Source organism: Pseudophryne corroboree, chromosome 7 (assembly GCF_028390025.1).
Source record: "Pseudophryne corroboree isolate aPseCor3 chromosome 7, aPseCor3.hap2, whole genome shotgun sequence".
Classification (NCBI taxonomy): domain Eukaryota; kingdom Metazoa; phylum Chordata; class Amphibia; order Anura; family Myobatrachidae; genus Pseudophryne; species Pseudophryne corroboree.
The window spans coordinates 232,462,440-232,484,069 of NC_086450.1; the positions used below are offsets into that span (position 1 = coordinate 232,462,440).

The window sequence follows — 21,630 nt, forward strand, 5'->3', positions numbered from 1 at the left end:
CCTAAAATATAGTAGCTAGAATCTGTTTGGTTGCTATTGGCAACATCTCCACTTCTATAAATCTGCACTTTAGTAAATATACCCCTTAGAGGGAGATGCCTCGAACCTTCTAATTTAGGTAGAGAAGTTGGCCACAGCATTTCTATGGGCAACTTCTCCACTTGTCCTCTTTAAAATGTTTGGTACATCTCACTTCAATTAATCTCACCTCAATGCTACAGCAACCCTGATAATCTCATTAACATCTCTCCCACAAACTCATACCTGTCCTGTGCCCTTTGAAATGCCAGATCTATTTGTAACAAACTCCACCTATGACCTTTTCATCTCCAACTCCCTGCATTTCCTAGCCATTACTGAAACCTGGATTAGTCCATCTGACACCACTTGTCCCGCTGCTGGGGGCCTCACAATCTCCACCCCCATGGAGAATGTGAGGCCCCCATCCAGCTATTCCTACCAAGTCATACAGAAACGTCCCTTAAATTCTCTACATTTGAGGTCCATGATATATGCCTCTTCCAACCAGTTTATCTTTGCACAGCTGTCATTTACTGTCCCCCTGGCATTCCCTCCAAATTCCTTGACAACTTTGCTACCTGGCTTCCTTCTTCTGATATTCCCTACATTACCTTAGGTGATTTCAACATCTCAGTTGATATTCCAGCAAAATCCCCTGCCTCTAAACTCCTTAACCTCCCATCTTTGCTTGCTCTATCCCAGTGGACCTCCTCTCCTTCCCATGTGAATGGGAACTCACTTGATCTGGTCTTCACTCACCGTTGGGTTATTTCTGATTTCTCCAACTCCCCATTTCCCCTCTTTGACCACCACCTGCTCTCTTTTAACTTATCTCTCTCTCCATATCTACATCCTAAAGCTACCATCACTAAGCATAACATTGAGGCTATCAACACCACTTCCCTATCCTCCCTTTTCAACTCACTTCTCTCCATTATTATTCTCATGCCCTGAACAAGTCACTTCCCTATATAAAGCATCCCTTACTTCTGCTCTTGACTCTCTCACTCCACCGACCACTATTCATCCTCGCAGATCAACACCGGCCTGGCACACCAAATGCACACGATATCTGTAAAAATGCTCACGTACTGCAGAGTGACAGTGGAGGAACTCACACTCTAAGGCATTTCAAAATTGCTCTCATCCTTCAGTTCTGCCCTTTCCCTCATTAAACTGTCGCACTTCAAGAACATCATCTCCTCCGAGTCTTCGCTGCCCAGTGCCACTTTTCCACTGTCAACTCCTTCCTCTGCCCATCCATACCTCATCTCCCCTCCTCACTCTTTGCTCTTGACTTTGCCACATCCAAAATTGACACCATATGTCAGGATATCACATCCCACCAGAGCATCAGCAAACAGTCACCTCCTTTCCATTACTACCCCTCCCCATTCCTCTTACTAGTTCTGACATCTTTATCCCATGTATCTGATGAGGAAGTCATGGCCCTCACCCATTTCCCCCCCACCTCCACCTCCCCACATGATCCTTCCCCCTCCCACCTCCTCATTACCTCTGTCCTTCTGTCTGTTCGTATTTTGCCTACCTCCTCTATCTCTTCCCCTCATCAGGCACTGTCCCCTCTGCCTTCAAGCATGCACTCGTCTCCCCTATTCTAATATGAAAAACATACCCTTAATCCAAACACCCTCTCCAGCTGCGACCCATCTCTCTCCTCCCATTTGCCTCCAGAATCCTTGAGTATATTGTTTACATTGCCTTACTACCTTTCTTTCCTCCCACTCATCCTCTCCACTCCACTGAAATTGCCCTCATGAAAGTCTGCAAGGACCTAATTGCTGCTAAATCCAAGGGCCACCACTCTCTGCTTATTCTTCTTGACCTCTCTGCTGCTTTTAACACTGTGGACCAACCTCTCCTTTTGCAAATCCCTTACTCCCTTGGTCTGTGTGATACTGCCCTCTCCTGGTCGTGACCCCTCACTCTCCTTCAAAACCACACATTCAGCACCTCTCACAAACCTGACGTTTTTATCTCAAAAATATTTCCAGGATCAAACTATCTCTCACCCAGGATGCTACTAAGAACCGTATCCACTCACCTCCAGACTGGACTAGTGTAATCTCCTCCTATCTGGAGTCCCTGGCAAATGCCTCTCTCCACTCCAATCTATCCTCAATGCTGCAGCCACACTCACTCACAAAGCCCTCACCCACTACTCTCATATTTACATCTCTGACCTCTCCGTTTACACTCCAACCCATCCTCTTCGCTCCACTAATGCATGCCGCCTCTCCTGCCTACTGATTACTTCTGCACACTCCCACCTCCAAGATTTTTCACATGCTGCTCCCTTTCTCTGGAATTCTTTACCTCTCCCCCTCAGACTCTCCACCTCTCTACAAAACTTCAAATGGGGTCTCAAGACACACTTCTTCACCAAACGCAGCCAACACTCCTAACCCTAATGTAATGGGGAGTAAGCTCTCACGAGTAGGGCCCTCTCCCCTCATGTGCTTTTCCTTCTCTTACTTAAACTACCTTCCACTCCATACTCTCTTCAATGGTATCAAATCCCTCGGTTTTCTGCCACCCTGATAATTATTTCAGTATCGTCTGCTGACGTAGATATGTTTATGTACCCTCTACTTGTTCTATATTGTCTTGAACTGCAAGTCGCTGTTTTCTTGTTATGTTCTCCCTAATTGGGTGCTGTGGATCCCTTGTGGCACCATATAAATAAAGCATACTAATAATAATCATCATCATCATCTCCCCTTAATAAGACTATATATACATGTGGGTTGTTGCTGCTCTTGCCCGGCACTGATGACCTTCACTAAAATAATGGCTGCATTAACTCATGGCATTCTGGCTGAGCCACTAACTTGCCATGGTAACGGAGACTGTAGACGATTGTAAAATGATCAAATTTATTTTTAGTTTCTTAAATTCAGAGAATGGTTTAAAAAGATTTGCCTTTTTTCTTTTTCTGTAGAAAGATAAAAAGCAACATTTTCTAAATCACCATTGTTTTCCTAATTGGTTAAGAATTCAAAAAAAAAACCCAAATCATTCGTCATCCTGTAGAGAAATTTAGGCTTGAAATGGGTTTGAGAGAGTGTTGGCTAAAGATGCTCTACGGAGATCTGCAAGGAATTATTGAACCACAAGAGAATCTTATATTCATCAGTTTTTCAAACATATTACTTAACGAGGGGAGAGTAATTGGATCAGTCTGCACAAAATGCAAACACTAAACAAACTTCAAACCCTTGGAATTCTTCAGGAACCAATTATATTGTTATTTAGAACTGAAGTCACCACAAGTCCATCCCCTGCATGCAGCTGCCATTATTCTGCATCCTCTGTGGTGATGAGGTAAAATACCTACCTTATATAGAAAGAAGACTTTCACTACACTGCTCATAATTGTAGAGAAAATGGATATTATTTCAGTAATCCCAATATTAAAGCCTCCAAGCAATATTCTATATAATTAGTAAATATTAGTAAGCATTCCAGCAGTTTATATAACAATTGTGGCCATTCTGACCCTGTTCTAATGGAGTCTAATATCTTATACTAGCCAAATGAACTGGGTAGCAGCTTCCACAAACCCCTACCTAGAAAATGGATATTACATGTTTATTTTATTTCTAAGTTCCATTTTACAAAAAGCTAAACTTGTGTCATATGTCTGCCTACTCATATTTTCCAGCACCCATTACTGCATGACTGATTTGTGTACCAAGATGACTAAACGTGCACCGAGTGGATTTTAATTGAGCAGTCCCAATAACAAATCTGTCCTTAATGGATCTCATGTGTGTCTCAAATGACTAGATCAGCACATGTGTAGTTGGCATTACATTTTACTGTGCTCTACTGCCAACCCACTCTGTCACATAATAACACTCACATATCGTGCAGAGAATATATAGACAATTCACTTAACATAAATACAAAAGTAGTTACTGAATAGGTAATACTAACCTATGTGTAAGGACCATTATGTGTGTCATGTAAAAATGCATTAATAATGTGCAACATATGTGTAGGGGGCACTATGTGTGTCATTATGTGTATAAGGGCATTAATAATGTGCGGCATATGTGTAACAGGGTACTACTGTATGTGTGTCATTATGTGTATAAGGGCATTAATAATTACGGCATATTTGTAAGGGATATTATGTGTAAAAGGGCATTAATAAAGGTTGTCATAATGTGTAAGGCGCATTATGTTTATAAGGACATTAATAATGTGTCTCATGTGTAAGGTGCATTACTGTGTGGAATTATGTGTATAAATGCATTACTAATGTGTGGCATTATGTGTATAAGGTGCTCTACTATGTGGCGTTGCAAATACAAAGGGCACTACTGTGTCGTCTAATGTGAATAAAGAGCAATATGGTGTGGTGTAATGTGAAGAAGGAGCAATTCAGCGTGATGTAATGTGAATAAGGGGCTCTACTGTGAGGAGTAAGTTTAAGGTAAAGTGATACTACTGTGGGATGTAATATGAATTATGGACACTATCACATGATCAAATGTGAATAAAGTTGCAGTACTGTGTGGCGTAATTGGAATTGGGGTTACTATTGTGTGGCCATGCCTCTTGCCAGCAAAAACACACCCCTTTTTGGGCTGTGTGCCAAATGTGCGAACTGTTCCTATTTAAAATATAGGGGGTACAAACACCAAAATAGGGACTGCTATGGGTGAGGAGTGATGGTGCTGGGAAAGAGGTGCAAAGTCAGAAGCGGAACCAGCGGTGGTGCTAGGGGGCACCAGACAAAATCTTTCCTAGGGCATCATATTGGTTAGGGCCGGCTCAGAGTACATGTACAATCCTTGTACTGTTATCTCAGGGTTAATTTCATTAGATTTCTGGTTCCACTGAACAGCTTCGATAAGAAAGCCTAAAAATGAACACAAGTCACAATGTGTGGACCGAAAACAAGTTTAATGCTCAATAACAGACAAAATCAATAGAATAATTATCAAACATGATATGTACTCTAAATGCAGATAAAAGGTAATTGATAATTCATCTTTGTGTGCAACAACTTTCCAGCTACAATTATACGGCTGCAGCGTGAGCCAGAAATAATCCAAGAGCAGCATCAGATCTCACCCAATCTGTTTCCCTTGTTGTGCAGTGCTGAACTGGTCAGGGAACTGGTGGGAGAGTCGTTTGTAAACTATATCTAGCCCAGATTACGGTGACTGCAAATACATCTACACATCACACGTCTGCAGAAATAATAAAAACATTCCAAGCTATATGCAGACTCTTGCACTTTATGTAAATTCAAATCATTAGCTATTTGCAATGTGTTTAATTCATGGGCGGGAAGTTTTTCTCCCACAAATTCCAGATGTTTTCTAGTAGACCCAGAGCTCAGGTTACTCTGAGTGACAGCTCGTTACCTGCTGCTCTCTGGCCTCGCCCTGTGCCACGAGACTCTCTGGCGTCTACTCTACCTATGCTGCTAATACCTGGAGCTGATGGGATTAAAAGTGCAAAACCTCTGAAAAAAAGGAGTAATACAGAGATATGGAAAATAGATCCGGGGAAACATTTCCACATTGGCTACAAAGAGCAGGGAGAACAAGCTTGCCTGCTTTAGGTACATGGGGGGTGCCAGGGTATCAAAGCATGGAGAGAGATAAAGTATACAGAGATAAAGCACTAACCAAATAGCTCCTGTCATTTTTCAAACACAGCTTGATTTAGAAGCTGATTGGTTCTCCACTTCCTCTCTCTCTGTACTTTACCCTTGGTCCAAGCACCAAGGGACCAAATACAGTCACTTCAGGCTCTGTTAACCTCTATAGACTGAGGGGAAGGGGGGGGGGGGTTGCGATCCAAATTATATTTGTCATTTATCAAAGAATCTGTCTATATTTCCATACGTCACAGAGAGATGTTCCTGAGTTAGAATTTTAGTATGAAGCATTCTGTGTACGAACAGTTGTGTGCCCTGAAAAAGCAGTTAGTGAATGAATGATTACCCACAACGAGGGAGGTGCACGATAGGACAGATGTAGGCTGGGATGGAGACATGACAAGTGTCGGCATACGGTAGCCGCACATGCTGCCCTTGTACAAATTAGACATGTATCATTGTACCATTTTGAACTTCCGCACACACTTATAACTGCAACAATAAATGCAATTTTAAGCATAGTCTGCAAGGAGAGATAATGGAACAACAGCATGCAATATGAAAGGTAACACGTTTGCCTTAGGACACCTGCCAGTACTTTGACCGGATGCCATGCATGTTTCTTCATGGTTATGTTTTACCTCCTGACAGACTTCATGATACCGATTTTGCGCTCAATTTATAAGTGTATGATTTACAAACAGATTTTCTGACCATCAAATCTCAAAGACAAGGATGTTGTCTGCTTACGTGGAAACTTCTGTGTGGGCTGCGAGTGGTTTCAGATGTGCACCCAAAACCAAGTAATCTCTCTTTTAGGAAATTTGAAAAGTATGTGCTTGCATCAAGAAACCCAAGACTGAAATGACATTTCCCTTCCCGACATGTTACCTCCTGCAGCCGCCAAATGCTGCTTCTGGCAGCGGCTCTGCCTCTGCAGTCTAATGCACAGAGGACCTGAATACCTGTGGTATTAGCAAGTCCCACAAGTTATATTATGGGTTTATATCTGTCACAGACTTCACTGATAGCACTTAACAAGGGGATAAAGAGCACAGCACATCCACCAGGATAACACAGTAACCAAATTAGGAGATGGCTGGAACACACATAACAGGAAGACAATGATCAGTACTAAACGAAAAGGACACAAGGAATAAAGTATAATCTGCAGCCTCTGGCTTCCAAACTTCCCCACCTAGTTGTCATAGACATAGCTATATTGGACATGCTGGGACTTGTAGTTTCATTAGTAGGGGCCACAAGTTGCCTATACCCTGCTGGATGATATTAGAGATTAGCACAAGTTAACTTTGGTAATTATACAGCTGCAATGAATATTACATAACAGTATATAAGTAATAAATGATTGTGTGATATTACATAGCGGCACAGGGCAGAACAAGTCGGGTTTCAGGTTGAAGGTTACGGCCTCTAACTGCAAAATCTCCCTAACTTTCAGTATTATGATTGTACCTTTTAACTCTTATTTAGCAGAGAAAAGGTGAACGTAATGGATTGGCATCTCTTCTCCAACCTCAATAACTACAGGGGCCGGAATGTAGTGAAGTCCAAGTTTTAGCCCACTGAACTCGGACTTCATTACATCCTGCCCTATGGTTCTATCACTGTTACGTATTCTCTTACAGAAGCTCAAAACCAAAATAATGGATTTACGTTGCTAGCAAATACTATTTTGTCTGAAGTTTATGGGAAAATGGCTTAATGTTCAATCATATCTTGCAAATTCTACAGCAGTTCCATATTTCATAATTTAATATTTATTTCTCTACTTATTGTAATTCCTGATAAAACATTACATTAAAAGATATATCTATATATAATATATAATCTTTCAGTGCAGAATCAGCAGTTTAGCTGGCAGCATACTTAACCCCCTCTTTGCTTATAATGCTTTCAGACAGCCCCTGTAAAGCGTTAGCTCAGCAGAACCAGAATGAACACCACATTCAGTTACCTACAGACATGTGTCGCCCACAGGAGCTAAAATTAGAGGAACCTCGGGTGCAGCTTCTGTAACTTAGTGTAACCCTATAAAATTAGCCAATTCCCACAAGAGGGAACGGAACCACCCGCATTCCTGACTGTTCTCTGATCCTGGCATCCCACCAATCCAGGTGCTAGGTCACACCCATATATCAAAAATGTTTGTGTGATTCTCTGGGAGAAAGAATGGACTAAATATAAACATGGTCAAATCAGGAGACAATCCCAAAAAAAACCACACACAAGAATTTGAAGAATTTATGTTTGTGGAATTCCCAGTTTTTCTTCACCAGCCGCAAACAGGTGAAACATTGATCAACGTCTGAGAAACAAAACACTCTAGAAGTGAAAAATTACATTTTTGTTCAGCAAAGAGACAAATACTGTTGATAAATCTATACTACCATAAAAAATGTTAATTGGTAAAGAAATTATCATTTATTATTACAGGTGTAACAATTTCCCAGCCATTACTACAAAGTGACGCTGTATTTGCAAGCTTAACTGCAGGGCCACTTGATGTATGACAACCCCAAAAAACTGTTCATCGTCCCCCAGAGCTCAAGATATTTTTATTTTAGTGCAAGTCAGACGACATTTCATTCTGTTCTCAGCGATTGTCCATAGAGTGCCCAGTAAATCAATATCACACATATTGCTCCAGGATACTGCTGTGCAAAGAGACAATCAAAACATTTGTCAACAAGAAGCTCAGAAAGGGCGTCCCAAATGGATGTTTTAGAAAGGAAGGACAGACTGTGTTCACATCTCCTCAACGCCCTGAAGCAACAGTAGGATACACACTTTACTTACTATACAGTAAGCCATGTGCACCAGGCAGGGCCGGCAACAGAAATCTTGGGGCCCAGTACAGTAATATCTCTGGTCCCCCCCCCCCCCCCCCCCTGGGCCTTGGTCCGCCGCTAGCAACACCTGCAACATCAGCCGCTACTACCACAACCAGGCCTCCTCCCATCCTCCCCTCTCCCCGACCATCGGCTTCCGCTGCCACTTAAAGAGGTTCACCTGTACAACTGCACATACAGATACATCAATACACATGTTCTTATAAATATAAAAATACACCAATACACAGAGATACACATACAAATACACCACTATACATATATCTACATATACATACAAATTCACATGTACAAGTGTAGTGTTTGATATGTCTTCATCTGGGACAAATCGCACAGTCAATTTTGTATACTGCACTAGCTTTGTATTAGAATAGGAGTTACTGTCAAGTACAGGCTACTGTACTGCTGTAGTCAGGGAGCAGGACAGATGGGAGAGCTGCTGGAAGCTGTATTGGGCCTTCTGCTGCTGCTACCACCATCCAGAACCTCAGCTGCTGCAACAACAACCTACCCCACTTCCCCTCCGCGGGAGCAGCTCACCTTCTATTCTTCAGGTCACTGGCTGCAGCCTGCACGCCTTCATCATTCTAGTCGGCTCCTCTCTCTGAGGCTGAGCGTGTAGCCGTGACACATCACACGCAGGCACAGGCAGCGCTGCACAAAACAGAGCAGAGAGCAAGAGGAGGAGACAGACAGAGTGGCACCCGGCAGCTGTCCGGAATCCAATCGCTGACTGTTTGCCGGGCCATGAAGTAAAAATGTATTAATCAAAGAGCCGCAGGGCCGGTAAATCCACTACTTATGCATCAATACTATTAGCCGCACTGTAACAGCCCGCAGCCATTCTTACTGCCCAGAACCTTGGGGCCCCTCACAATGCTGGGGCCCGGTACGGGTGTCCCCTTTGACCCCCTCTGTCGCCGGGCCTGGCACCAGGCCGATACCTGCTTGTGCTGCTCAGAAGGGGCTCATTCACACTTCAGGTTACAGCTCATTTTATTTATTTGAAATGGAAATAAAATAATAATTCATAATGTCAACATGAGAATTTTGACAGTGTTGATGTCGACATGCAGAATGTCAGCATGCTTAGCATGTTAAAAATGACCCCGTCAACATGTCCCGGTAGTGCAGAGGCATCACTTACCTGGAAGTACCTCAGGCGATGCAACTGTGTCTATTGGGTCTAGTGTGTCTGGCGTTGAGTACGCTACATCTATCTCTTCAGCCCTGCTGACTAACCATAGCCCACTTTCTAGTGCCTGATCCTAACCCTTCCGTCTCGCGGTCTAATCCTAACCCTCTTCTCCTGCAGCCTAACCCTAATGTCGGCATTCTGCAGATATCAACATGCTCCATGTAAAAATGCATATTGGCATGTACGCTGGAGGTTCTTCATGTAATTCTTTCAATCTCATGTCAGTAGTCCTAGACCCTTACCATTAACTGCCCGGATAATGTACTTTTATTTCACCAGTACCTGACTTCTCACTCTACATAACAGGTAATTCAGAGCAATATAAAATTACTCCAAACCTGTGATACTGCTTACACTTATAGTCAAAAACTTCAAGACCTATTTGAATATATACCGAGATGTTTTAGCATTAATGTGAGCCAGAGCTCAGACCATGGAGGGTGTTGAGTTATGTATTTTGATGCCTTGACCTGTGGTTTCAGCCTGGGCTCTCTCTGGATAAGGCTCAGCTAAAATGTTTATGAGATCTATTAGGAATGTGTGGTTCTAATAAACTAGTGAGGTTGCCTCCTTCACAATCTGGCTCGTTAAGGTTCTCCTGGGTTTTACATGAGAACATTGCTTGCATTGCATAAGCTGCAAATAAACTCAGTTATTGGGTAAGAAGGTGGGATGCCATGTTATAGTGTATAATAAAGAATACAAGGTTTTGTCTAACCAGAAAGTGATTTATTCGTATTTCCAGGCAACGTTCAGCAAGTGTTGATCAAAGTTCATTAAATTCAGAGCTTTGCTTTCCAAATCCTATTGAACCCAGTTAGAATAAACCTTTTGTGGTACCTGATCTTCAGATAGAAGACACTTTAGACAATAAAAAATGTTTCTGTAACTCTAATACTTAGGACCAAGCCAAGGCTTTCCAGAATAACTGCTTCCAACTAACGTTGGATTTCAATAATATATAATTTCTATAGAAGACTAATAAAAACCAGAATAAAGCCCTAAGAACTGTTTTGGATTCTTGACACTAATTCCTTGTACAGTAACAGCAAGCTGTGGAAAGAATACCCACTGAAGTCGCCACCGCTTAAGGAAGTGGATTAACAAGATAATTCTCTGTGAAAAGCTGTTGAGATACTTAGATCTGCCAAAGTCCCATTCTCAAGAAGATGTAAGCAATGGAAAAGCTATTTTATCCACAAGTAGATTAAAGGATCATTTGGTTTATGACTGCTGGTAATAACCGACTGCATTTTCAGCCTTTTAACCAAAATACAACAGCTTTTGCTGTCAATGGAATGACTCCTTCCATGAAAAGTGAGCAAGAAATTGGTAGATGTGGATTTAAGATCTATGAATATGATACTAGCAGAATATTGGGGCCTGACCTCTCATACTCCACATTCCTGCCATGCAGGTCTATAATTACTGATTTTGCTGGGTTACAACTAAATGAATAATGTTGTACAGGCTCTTATATACATCTAAGGGCTCGATTCAATTTTCAAGGATGTGGTTGCGCGCATCACAGAGAATTCCAGTACACCAATATCATCATTAATATTATTACCAGATATTTATATAACTTACAATCTATATTCCCTAGATCTCCACACACACACACATTCACGCTAGGGTCTATTTTGTTGGGAGCCAATTAACCAACAAGTATATTTTTGGATTGTGGGAGGAAACATAGAATTTGATGGCAGATATGAACCACTTGGCCCATCTAGACTGCCCATGGACACGAACACACACACTAGGGATAGTTTTTGGCAGGAGCCAATTAACCTACCACTATATTTTTGGATTGCGGGAGGAAACCTACACAAGTACGGGGAGAATATAAAAACTCCACAGTTAGAGCCATGGTGGGAATCTAACCCATGACCTCACTGCTGTGAGGCAGTAATGCTAACCACTACACCGTCATGCTGCATACATTTTCCTCTATTAGAGCGGCTGTGAGGAGATGGCGTTCCGATCATTTCTTTGGCATTTTGCAGTTATCACTTCTAGTTGAATTGCCCCTATGAGTTAATCTGTTTAGCTCAATTTATTTTTCAACTTTAGATCTGGAGATTTAAACATCACCATCTATAGGGATGGAAATGTTGCCAACTATAAGCGGAATAAGAACATAACAAAGTCACTGGTTATGTTTTATTCTGGAAACAATAATAAAAGATAATTCATTCTATTTTATCATTTTTAAATCTTGATAATTAAGGGCTGCTGTCAGTTTACCATGGTCAGTATCAGTAATTATCAATATGAATCTATAATGCCTTTTTTACATAAAAACTCAAAGAAATGATCAGAATTAGATGTAAAGTGTCCATGTAAGCATTTACAGTTTTAGACACTTATTAAGCAGCAATAAAATAGAAATGTGCCTTCAGAAGGTTTTGGTTCTAGTTCTTGGATTTCGGTTGTGAATGGTTTTGGCTTTAGTTATAGTACTTTTTTCAGAAATAAACAAAAAAAAGCTAATATCACATAATTTGGGTATTTTTTGTTCCTAGAGTATTATTAACCTCAATAACATTAATTTCCACTCATTTCCAGCCAATTGTGACAATCTCACAGTTAACAACATTGTTTTCATCTGCTTTAGGCCAAAGGCTGCAGTGAGCTGGCTGGTTACTAGGTGACAGAGCAAACATGGCAGTTTATAGCACCTCTGTGAAACACTACCACTCAGCAGTCACAGTACTTATATGTTGTAGATACACAGTGGGGTATGGCTCCCGGAGTCACAATGCTTATATGTTATGGATACACAGTGGGGTACAGCACAAAAATAAAAAATAATTTTTTTTAAACTTTGTTCGCAAATGTCACTGCGGAATCACACCGCTTATGTCAATGCAGTGGAGTACAGCCTGCATTGTCATACTACTTGTATGATATGGATATACAGTGGGGTATGGCCTGCGTTGTCACAGTACTTGTATGTTATGGATACACAGTGTGGTATGACCTGCATTGTCACAGTACTTGTATGTTATGGATACACAGTGTGGTATGACCTGCATTGTCACAGTACTTGTATGTTATGGATACACAGTGTGGTATGACCTGCATTGTCACAGTACTTGTAAAGTATGGATACACGGTGGGGTACGGCCTACGGAGTCACAGTACTTGTATGTTATGGATACACAGTGGGGGTACAGCACAAAAAAAATGTAAACTTTTTTTTTACTTTTCTTGACTTTATTACTTTTCTTTTAGTTTTTCTTTAAATTTTGTTTTGCTTTTTTTTTTAACACTGGAGCGGTTGGCAGCACTGGAGCGGATGAACAATGGACAGGTGCGTCAACAGCACTTGGGCGGATAGACACTGGACAGGTGCATCGGCAGCACTGGAGCAGATGGACACTGGACAGGTGCGTCGGCAGCACTGGAGCGGATGGACACTGGACAGGTGCGTCGGCAGCACTGGAGCAGATGGACACTGGACAGGTGCGTCGGCAGCATTGGAAAGAATGGGCACTGGACAGCCACTTCTGGATGGACACAGCACAGCCACTTTAGAAGGACACAGCATAGCCACTTGTACGGAGTTATGACACAGAACAGCCAGTTGTATGGACATAGCACAGCCACTTGTATGGAGTCTGGAGTCTCTGGACACAGTACAGCCACTTGAACCAGCAAAGTATCATGCAGCACACAGCAACGTGCCTGAGACCTGAGAGAATCCGACACCAGGAGTATGCCGTTTATCCTCTATCTAGAATCTAGAGTCTGGTAGAAACCTCCGAGACGTGGCTCAGGTAGACTCGAATCCCAGAAGATCGGGCTCGTTTGGATTTTTTTTAAATCTGAACCATTCATCTCTAATTTTATTCCCACCATGGCTCTAACTGTGTGGAGTTTGTATATTCTCCCTGTGCCTGCGTGGGTTTCCTCCGGGTACACCGGTTTCCTCCCACAATCCAAAAATATACTGGTAGGTTAATTGACTCCCAACAATATTAACCTAGCGTGAATCTGTGTGCATGTACATGTGATAGGGAATATAGATTGTAAGCTCCACTGGGGCAGGGACTGATGTGAATGAGCAAATGTTCTCTGTAAAGCGCTGCGGAATATGTGTGTGCTATATAAATAACTGCTAATAAATAAATAAAATAAATAACAAATTTTCTGCACAAACATTAGGACAAAGTTAGCCACACCCTGATGGAGGCATGTTCTGCTGGGCCCCCTCCAAATTCAGAAAGTCATATAAACAAAAATAAATAAATAACTTGTTGAATTTGTAGGTTTGTAGCTTACAGAGTATTTCAGATAGATAAGTGGCACAGACACCGAAGGATAATAAATGACTGGTCCGGTGATAAATGGTTCTATTAGCGGCTCAGATTGTTCATCTAGATACAGCACATGGCAGGAAGCAGTGCACGCTCCAGCATCATATACATGGTTGTAAATAGGTTATTTTGTGTGTAAATAACACATTAAAAATCTGCATTAGCCGTGTTCTCCAAAGGACCCGGAAAATGTAAGAAATAAATAATCTGAGGCAAGCAAGTAAAATAAAGGACAGGTTTAATAGCATTCGCCCGGAGTAACCCACTTAAACATGACGAACGTGATAACAATCTGAATATACTCGCTATTAAACATGCGGAGACTGTGTATACAGGGGGCTGTATTTTGCAGCAAGTTGAAGAAATCGGATGTGACAGATTTTGGAGAGCAGAAAACTGCAGAGAGATTAAACGCTCAGCTTCCCCTACTGTGACCATAAATCAGGATCCAGATCACAGATTTAACCCTTCTCTCTCCAGGGGAAGAAAAAAAAAGTTTCTTCTTCTCGTTTTAATTGAAGCAAAGACGAACAGGGGTGGTAAGTAATCATATGAGGCCTGGATCAGTAACAGACCAATCAATTAAATATGATTTTGAATAGAACATTTTTTGTGGTGCTGTTACTGACATGCACACCTTACTAACCAGATACATAAATGATAATGAACCCAACTGATGTGTTCAGTAAATCTATTACGTTTTTTTAATGTAATTGCTCCAGACTACATTTATTATCATTAGCAGAACTGTGGCGGAGTAAAATGGCCCAGTACAATCGCACATTGTTTATTAGGTCCCCTTTATTAGAGCTGGATCCCCCCCTCATGCCACAAACCAGTATTTAAAAAAATCCCCCTTTATTTTATGATATAAGCATTTAGGTTTTGGACAACTGTGTGGAACTAAAAGTTGTAGCATGCCCTGATTGCTAAACTAAGTCCTAAAATGTATTATACTATCTAGGTATATCTGCCCGCCCCCAATCATACACTTATTACATCTTTGCTTCCTTACATCTCATCTGTATTGTGTACCGAGAACTGTGGTGCTAATTGTTACCAGTGCTCTGTTTTAGTTTTTCTGTAATGTTAAGTTCTGTGTACCCTGTATTGCTCTACTGGGGCAGTACGGATGGTGTAATGGTTAGCATTACTGCCTCACAGCACTGAGGTCATGGGTTCAATTCCCACCTTGGCCCTGTGTGGAGTTTGTATATTCTCCCCGTACTTGCGTGGGTTTCCTCCGGGTGCTCCGGTTTCCTCCCACAATCCCCAAACAGGTAGGTTAAGTGGCTCCCAGCAAAATTAACCCCAGCATGAATGTGTCTGTGTGTACATGTGATAGGGAATATAGATTGTACGCTCCACTGGGGCAAGGACTAATGTGAATGGCCAAATATTCTCTGTAAAAGTACTGCGGAATATGTTTGCGCTATATAAATAACTGGTAATAATAAATAATGTGTGTCTTATGTACGGCGCTGCAAAACACTTGTGGCGCCTTATAAATAAAATTTAATAATACTAACAATAGGTAGTTGTGGGCACCCTATGACTGACCTGCTGTTGAACTAGAAATCCAAGCACACCCTGCCACTCAATATCTGTTGTAAAATATAATACAGCCACTACATTACATTTTGCTCAATGTTCCCATCACTAACATGAAATATAATTGCAAAAAAGTTGAATACAAAAAGGGTTGTCTGGCTCCCACCTCCCTGCTGGTCAATTTAAGTTATTTATTAGCAATCCTTTAAGGGCTTTTTACAACTAATTAGTCGGCTCTTTCATCACTTCTCTGCTCAACCTTCAAACACTGTCCCTGTAAATTCTCCCTTCATGCTCCTCACGGTGAGATCTCAGCTTTCATCATTCATTCAGCAGGAGCTAAGAGTTTGTACGGCAGGCAGGGGACTTGTTACTGGGAGATGGGGACTTTAGTAGGAGGCCGCAGAACTTTCCCAGAGCTCCGACTGAAATCTGCTACTGACAGAACCAAAACTCTTCTCTATGTGCGAGAAGCTGAATTTTGGAGTAGAAAATAACAAAGATTAGTGATTGGATTCACTCTGAGGTGGTAATCCAGAGTGGACAAAGAGCAGAATACCCCCAAAAAGATCACACTCTAAAGAAATGAAAATAAGAATGTGAAGTCAAAGGGCCTCAATCACAGTGTGCAAGGGGGGGTCATTCCGGTCCGATTGCTCGCTGCAGTTTGTCGCAGCGATCGGGTTGGAACTGCGCATGCGCCGGCGCCGCAGTGCGCCGGTGCATGGCAGTCGTCGGTGCCCAGCGATCGCCTCTGAGACAGAGGCGGTCGCTGGGCGGGAGGGGGCTGAATGGCGGCGTTAGGCCACCGTTTAGGGGGAGCGGTCCACCCAACGCAGGCGTGGCCGGACCATTGGGGAGGGGGGCGCGGCGGCTGCGTGACCGCTGCGGCCAGCGGGAGCGACGAGTAACTCCAGGCCAGCCGCAGGAGCTGCGCTGGCTGGGAATTACTCCTCAAATACAAAGGCATCGCCGCTGTGAGATGCTTTTGTATTTGTGCGGGGGGGGGCACTGACATGCGGTGCGGACTAGCCCTGTGAGGGGCGTCCCCCCACATGTCTGAGTTTACGATCGTAGCTGTGCTAAACTTAGCACAGCTACGATCAACTCGGAATGACCCCCAAGGTCATATGACTACATTTGTGCACATGTGCACAACAAAGCACACAGGTTTGAGGAGGAGAAAACATCTGCATGGTCAAAAGGGGAGGAGTTAGCAGAGTGCAGGTCGGAGTATGTGCACCTATTCTAGTTTTGAGGAGTAGTTACAAAATCAGATTTCATTTTGTGATGCAAATAGCAGGGTAGAGTGGTTACTTTTTAGATGCATTCCTTGCTCTGCTCACAACTATTTCCCAACTGCAAAAGATTTTTTATTTTATTTTTTTATTTTTTGGGAAGGGGGTGCAGGCGTAAACGCTGACAGAGTCATCTATTACTCATTGGCAACAAATGCTGAAATACACACAAAAAACAAGATATAGTGGGCAGGCTGAGCAGGTCGTCGAGGTATGATGTGCACAAAGGCATTTCAGAACATATCAGGCATACCTTAAATAGGAGGAGACATCAGGACTGTCTGTATTACATGTGGCATATGCACCCAAGATGCCCGTCTTGGTATTCTCATGCGCAGGATTTTTGTCTTTCTCATTGTTATCAATGTAATTGAAAATGTCTGCCACACCTCCACTGTATAGTGTGCCGTTTCTCAAATGTAAAATACCATATATATAAATAAAATTATTATTATTATTATTATTATTATTATTATTATTTATGAATGAATTAAATTAATTAATATAAGCTTGTATGAAGTGTAAGAACACCTTCTTTAAAACAGAATACATAATTAATGAAATGTATAGTGAACAGATAAGAAAGCACAGATTTGCTACAATTAAAAATAACTACCTTTTATGTTGTCATATATGTGTGATAATTCTTAATAAACATATTTGAAAAAAATAACTACCTTAATTCTAACACAAAGAAAGGCAACATAATACCTTTTCCAAATTCTTTCACAAAATAGAATATTTAGGTAATGGTTCTACATTCAGGAATGTGAACAATATGAGGAAATAACAGAGGCTCAGTAGTTAAGAAACACAGGTTCAGTGGTTAAAAAATGTGAGTAAAAAGCAGAGGCAGAAGGTGGGTACACACGGTGCGATGTTCAGCTAATTTCTAAGTAATCTGACTAGATTGCTTAAAAATTAGCTGAACATCGCTCCATGTGTAGGGGTGCCGGTGACAGCGATGTGCGGTCCCGTGCGTCACTATCGCCGGTGCTAGATTGGCCTGCATGCAGGCACAATCTAGAAGGTCGCTCATTTCACCGCTGGGTGAAATGAGCGGCCCCAGGTGTCCGTCCTCCCCCTCGCTCAGCACATCGCGCTGTGCTGAGCGGGGGAAGAGATGTGTGCTGAGCGCTCTGTGCTAGGCCACTCAGCACACTTCTCTGGGGAAATCTCCCCGTCAGTACGGCCCTTAAGTGATTAAGGAGAAGGCTTAGTGGTTTAGAAGTACAGGTTCAATAACTAGAAGCAAAGGCTCAATGGCTAAGAAGTAGAGGCTCAGTGATTAAGAGGTGCAAATTGAATATAGCATTCATTTATATCATGCTCTGTTACATTGGATATAAACAGAGGGCATTTACCATCACCCTCAAACTACTCGACTCTTGACCTAAAATCCAGTATGCAATTATAGACAGTTCTGGAGTTTATTTCTATCCAGTATCTGACCAATGTCATACCCATTTTTTCTGTATTTCAAACAAACCAGTATGATTTACATTTCAACGGCTGAAGCAGAAATTGTGTCATCAATAATACCCCGGAAATCTCCCAGGAAGGCTCAGTAACATTAGAAGGATATTGGGGGAGGGGGCAAGTCCTGGAAACCATCAATTAAGAGGCTGCTTCACCATCCAGCTCTAAACTTTAACAGCCTGTGTACAATCACACCTCCACATCTGCCACAAAGGTAATTAAATCCATAAAGACGCCCCCCTGCGGGTTTCAAAGGCGTTTCCCCCAGCTCTGCGTGACACACTGGCCATGCTGTTTTCGTCAATAACCCTCCATCAATAAAAACTTGTGCGGCACCCAGAGAAGTGTTAAATCCTCGAGTTCCTTCACATCAGGTTTAAATCACATAGAACAAATGTTCTATTCTACCTAAGACGCAGACAGAATGGGTGTCGTTTTCGGTATTAGAAATCTTCTATATGCATACTGTATATAGCTTTATTTAGACTATGTTATTGCTATATCACATCCAAACCATATGAGCTGTTAAACCATATCTGTTGCTAAAAAATAAATAAATTGTAATTTAATTTGTTTTGAAAAATCTTCAAACTAACAATCATCCTTTTCAAAACTGAATAAGGCATTTTTGTTTACATTTTTCTGCTTAATATTTGATCCAACATGTTGTCTAGCACAGTGCTATGTTATAAAAGTGTCAAGATGAAAAAGTATTGTTAACTTCTGCCTTATATATATGAAGCATCACCCCCTGTACATCAGGGACTGGCAACGTTTTCTCTTATCATCATATGTGTCAGTAATTTGGACTGTAATGTATACATTTCATGCATCGCGCATGAATAAAATGAGTACACTTGAATGTGTCATGCACTGACCTTAAATCTATTCTACATGCTAAGCAGACACAGGAAAACACATAATGTACTGTACCTCCAGCCGAAGTGGTCAGCACGCCCGATTTCTTTCCAACTTCAGAAAAGCCATTTCCATCCAGAACTGAACTTTTGGTCTCTTTATTGTGTGCTGTGCTCACTGGCCCAGTGTGGTCCATGTCAGTAACTCATATTCCAGAGATAGAGTCTGAAAAAGGGAAATCTCAACATTAGGAAGGCTCTCTCCCTCACAAATAACTGTGCTGCAAACAGCTGTTATCTGTATTACCCCTAATTAGCTGATTGGCCACTCTTTAGCCAATATAGATTGAGCCAGACCAAAAGAGAGAAGAGAAAGACCCATCACGGAGCGAGGGCTGACCGCTGTGTAAGGTAATTGTGGAGATGCCATGGACCTCCATACAGGCAAAGGGTAATAAAACAGGGCAAATGTGAACTTTCAATAAACTAATGTATTACCAGAAAAAAAAAGTTTGTATTATAAAACAAAATAAAGAGAAAAATAATGCTGTGTTCCTTTAAAACATAATTACTACAGTGATGCTTTGCGGAACAGGGGTTGAAATACTCCATCGCACTTCCTTTTTGCCAAACGTGCTGTGTGAAACATGTAGTGAATTTTACCTCCATGCCTCATATATGACAGTTTTCATTTCTTATAAATCTTGAAATGAACCAAGTGCACAGGGTTTGTAATAGAAAGCCTTCTGGAAACCACTGATCCAGTCAGGACTGTCTCCAAATGGCCTTTATTTTGTATGTTTATATCTGCACAAGGAACTGGATTCTTATCGGTATTAAGAGTCCAAGGTCCCAGTTATCTGGATTTTCTAAACCAGAGATATTTTGTGTGATTAAACAATATTGCTGGCATGCAGGGGTTAAATGACAAGACTGACTTTGTGTTTTGTTTTGGAAGCACATACTTAAGAAACAATAAATGCATTTTGGGGCAATGTAGGAAGATTCTCTTACTGGGACAGTGGTCACACTGCACTAGATTTCCTAAAGTACAAGTGTGCACATCAGGCTGCTGTCTAAAGCGAAGCTCCAAAGCATTTTCGTTTTCTTCTGGGACTGCTTCTGTGATATCGGATGTCTGCTGAGGTAACCCCATGTTACGCTTCTACTATACATCTCGCTTCCTCAAATATTGATAAAATAAGCACAAAAAAACATATTTCCACTCGTAACGAATAAAGCAATTATCAGATTCATTGGTGAATGCCCAATCAGAAGCAAGGGCTGGCAACCATCTTAATAATGGTCAGTGAGTATTTCTACCGCATCTACATATTATATGGCTTAGACAGGTATATATGCACCAGCCTGCATCTGTTTGCAATTATTCAAACATTTCGTTACTGTACTTGGCCTATTTTAGTTCGCCCCTTTCCTCCCTCATACACCCATTCCAAGCCCAAGTGGACACAAGAATCAAGATTTAGGCAATACTGCATGTGTGTACGGTCTCTTTTCTGGACATGTGCAAAACCATTTTGTGACTTTGCACAACACATTCCATAGCGAGACCTCTTCCATTGTTACTATATTTACATTCCTGTTCAATAAATGAGTATAAGAAAGCAAGCACGGGAGAGAGCATTTCATTTTCATTTAAAGCAGGATTTCTATACCAGGAGTACAGTCAGACATAAGATAGCACTAGAACAGTATAAAATACATACAGAAGGTGAAATTTTTGCATGCTGCATTGTATGCTTCCCCCTTCTATTGTATGCAGTCATAAACATATTACATGATAGGTGCTGGCACTGTCTGACTTCTCTATCTGATGTAAACACACCCCTAACAAGACCTCAGGTGCACTCTGTAAGGAAGAAACTGAAGGACTACATTTTAGAGAGACGTCATTTGCAAGTTCCATCTAGGTAACTGTATCCTGCACGGTCCAGGCATTTACAAATTATTGTTTCCAAGTAAAATACAAACACAGCTGTTTAGAACATGACTTGGTGACATTTTTAGAAAGAGCAACTGAACACACAGCAGGAGGAAGTCTGCAGCTGTCAGTGTATAGCCACCTAAACATTGCAGGGTCACTAACCCCCTATTCTGGGACATGACCATAAACTAAACAAAAAGACTAAAAATAAGGTTTACGGTTGTTGAAATAATTTAGGCAACGTATTTACTATAGTGTGTGTGTGTGTGTGTGTGTGTGTGTGTGTGTGTGTGCGCGTGTGTGCGCGCACGCACACACGTGCTGCTTGGGAAAAACAAAAGATTGCAGATCGCACAATGGTACAGTATCCTCTAAGTTCACCAGCGACTACACACGATAATTAAAATAGGATTTTAATTACCTACCGGTAAATCCTTTTCTC

General features: G+C 41.6%; 1 protein-coding gene across 1 annotated transcript in view; it reads right to left on the minus strand.

The window, feature by feature from the left end:
- GLI2 (GLI family zinc finger 2) overlaps positions 1-21,630 on the minus strand; it is a 315,208-nt gene that overhangs the window by 181,601 nt on the left and 111,977 nt on the right. The window contains exon 2 of the mRNA XM_063934031.1: positions 19,320-19,469. Within this exon, the coding sequence (XP_063790101.1) occupies positions 19,320-19,440 (121 nt within the window). The 5' untranslated portion in view covers positions 19,441-19,469. The remainder of the gene's footprint in view (positions 1-19,319; positions 19,470-21,630) is intronic.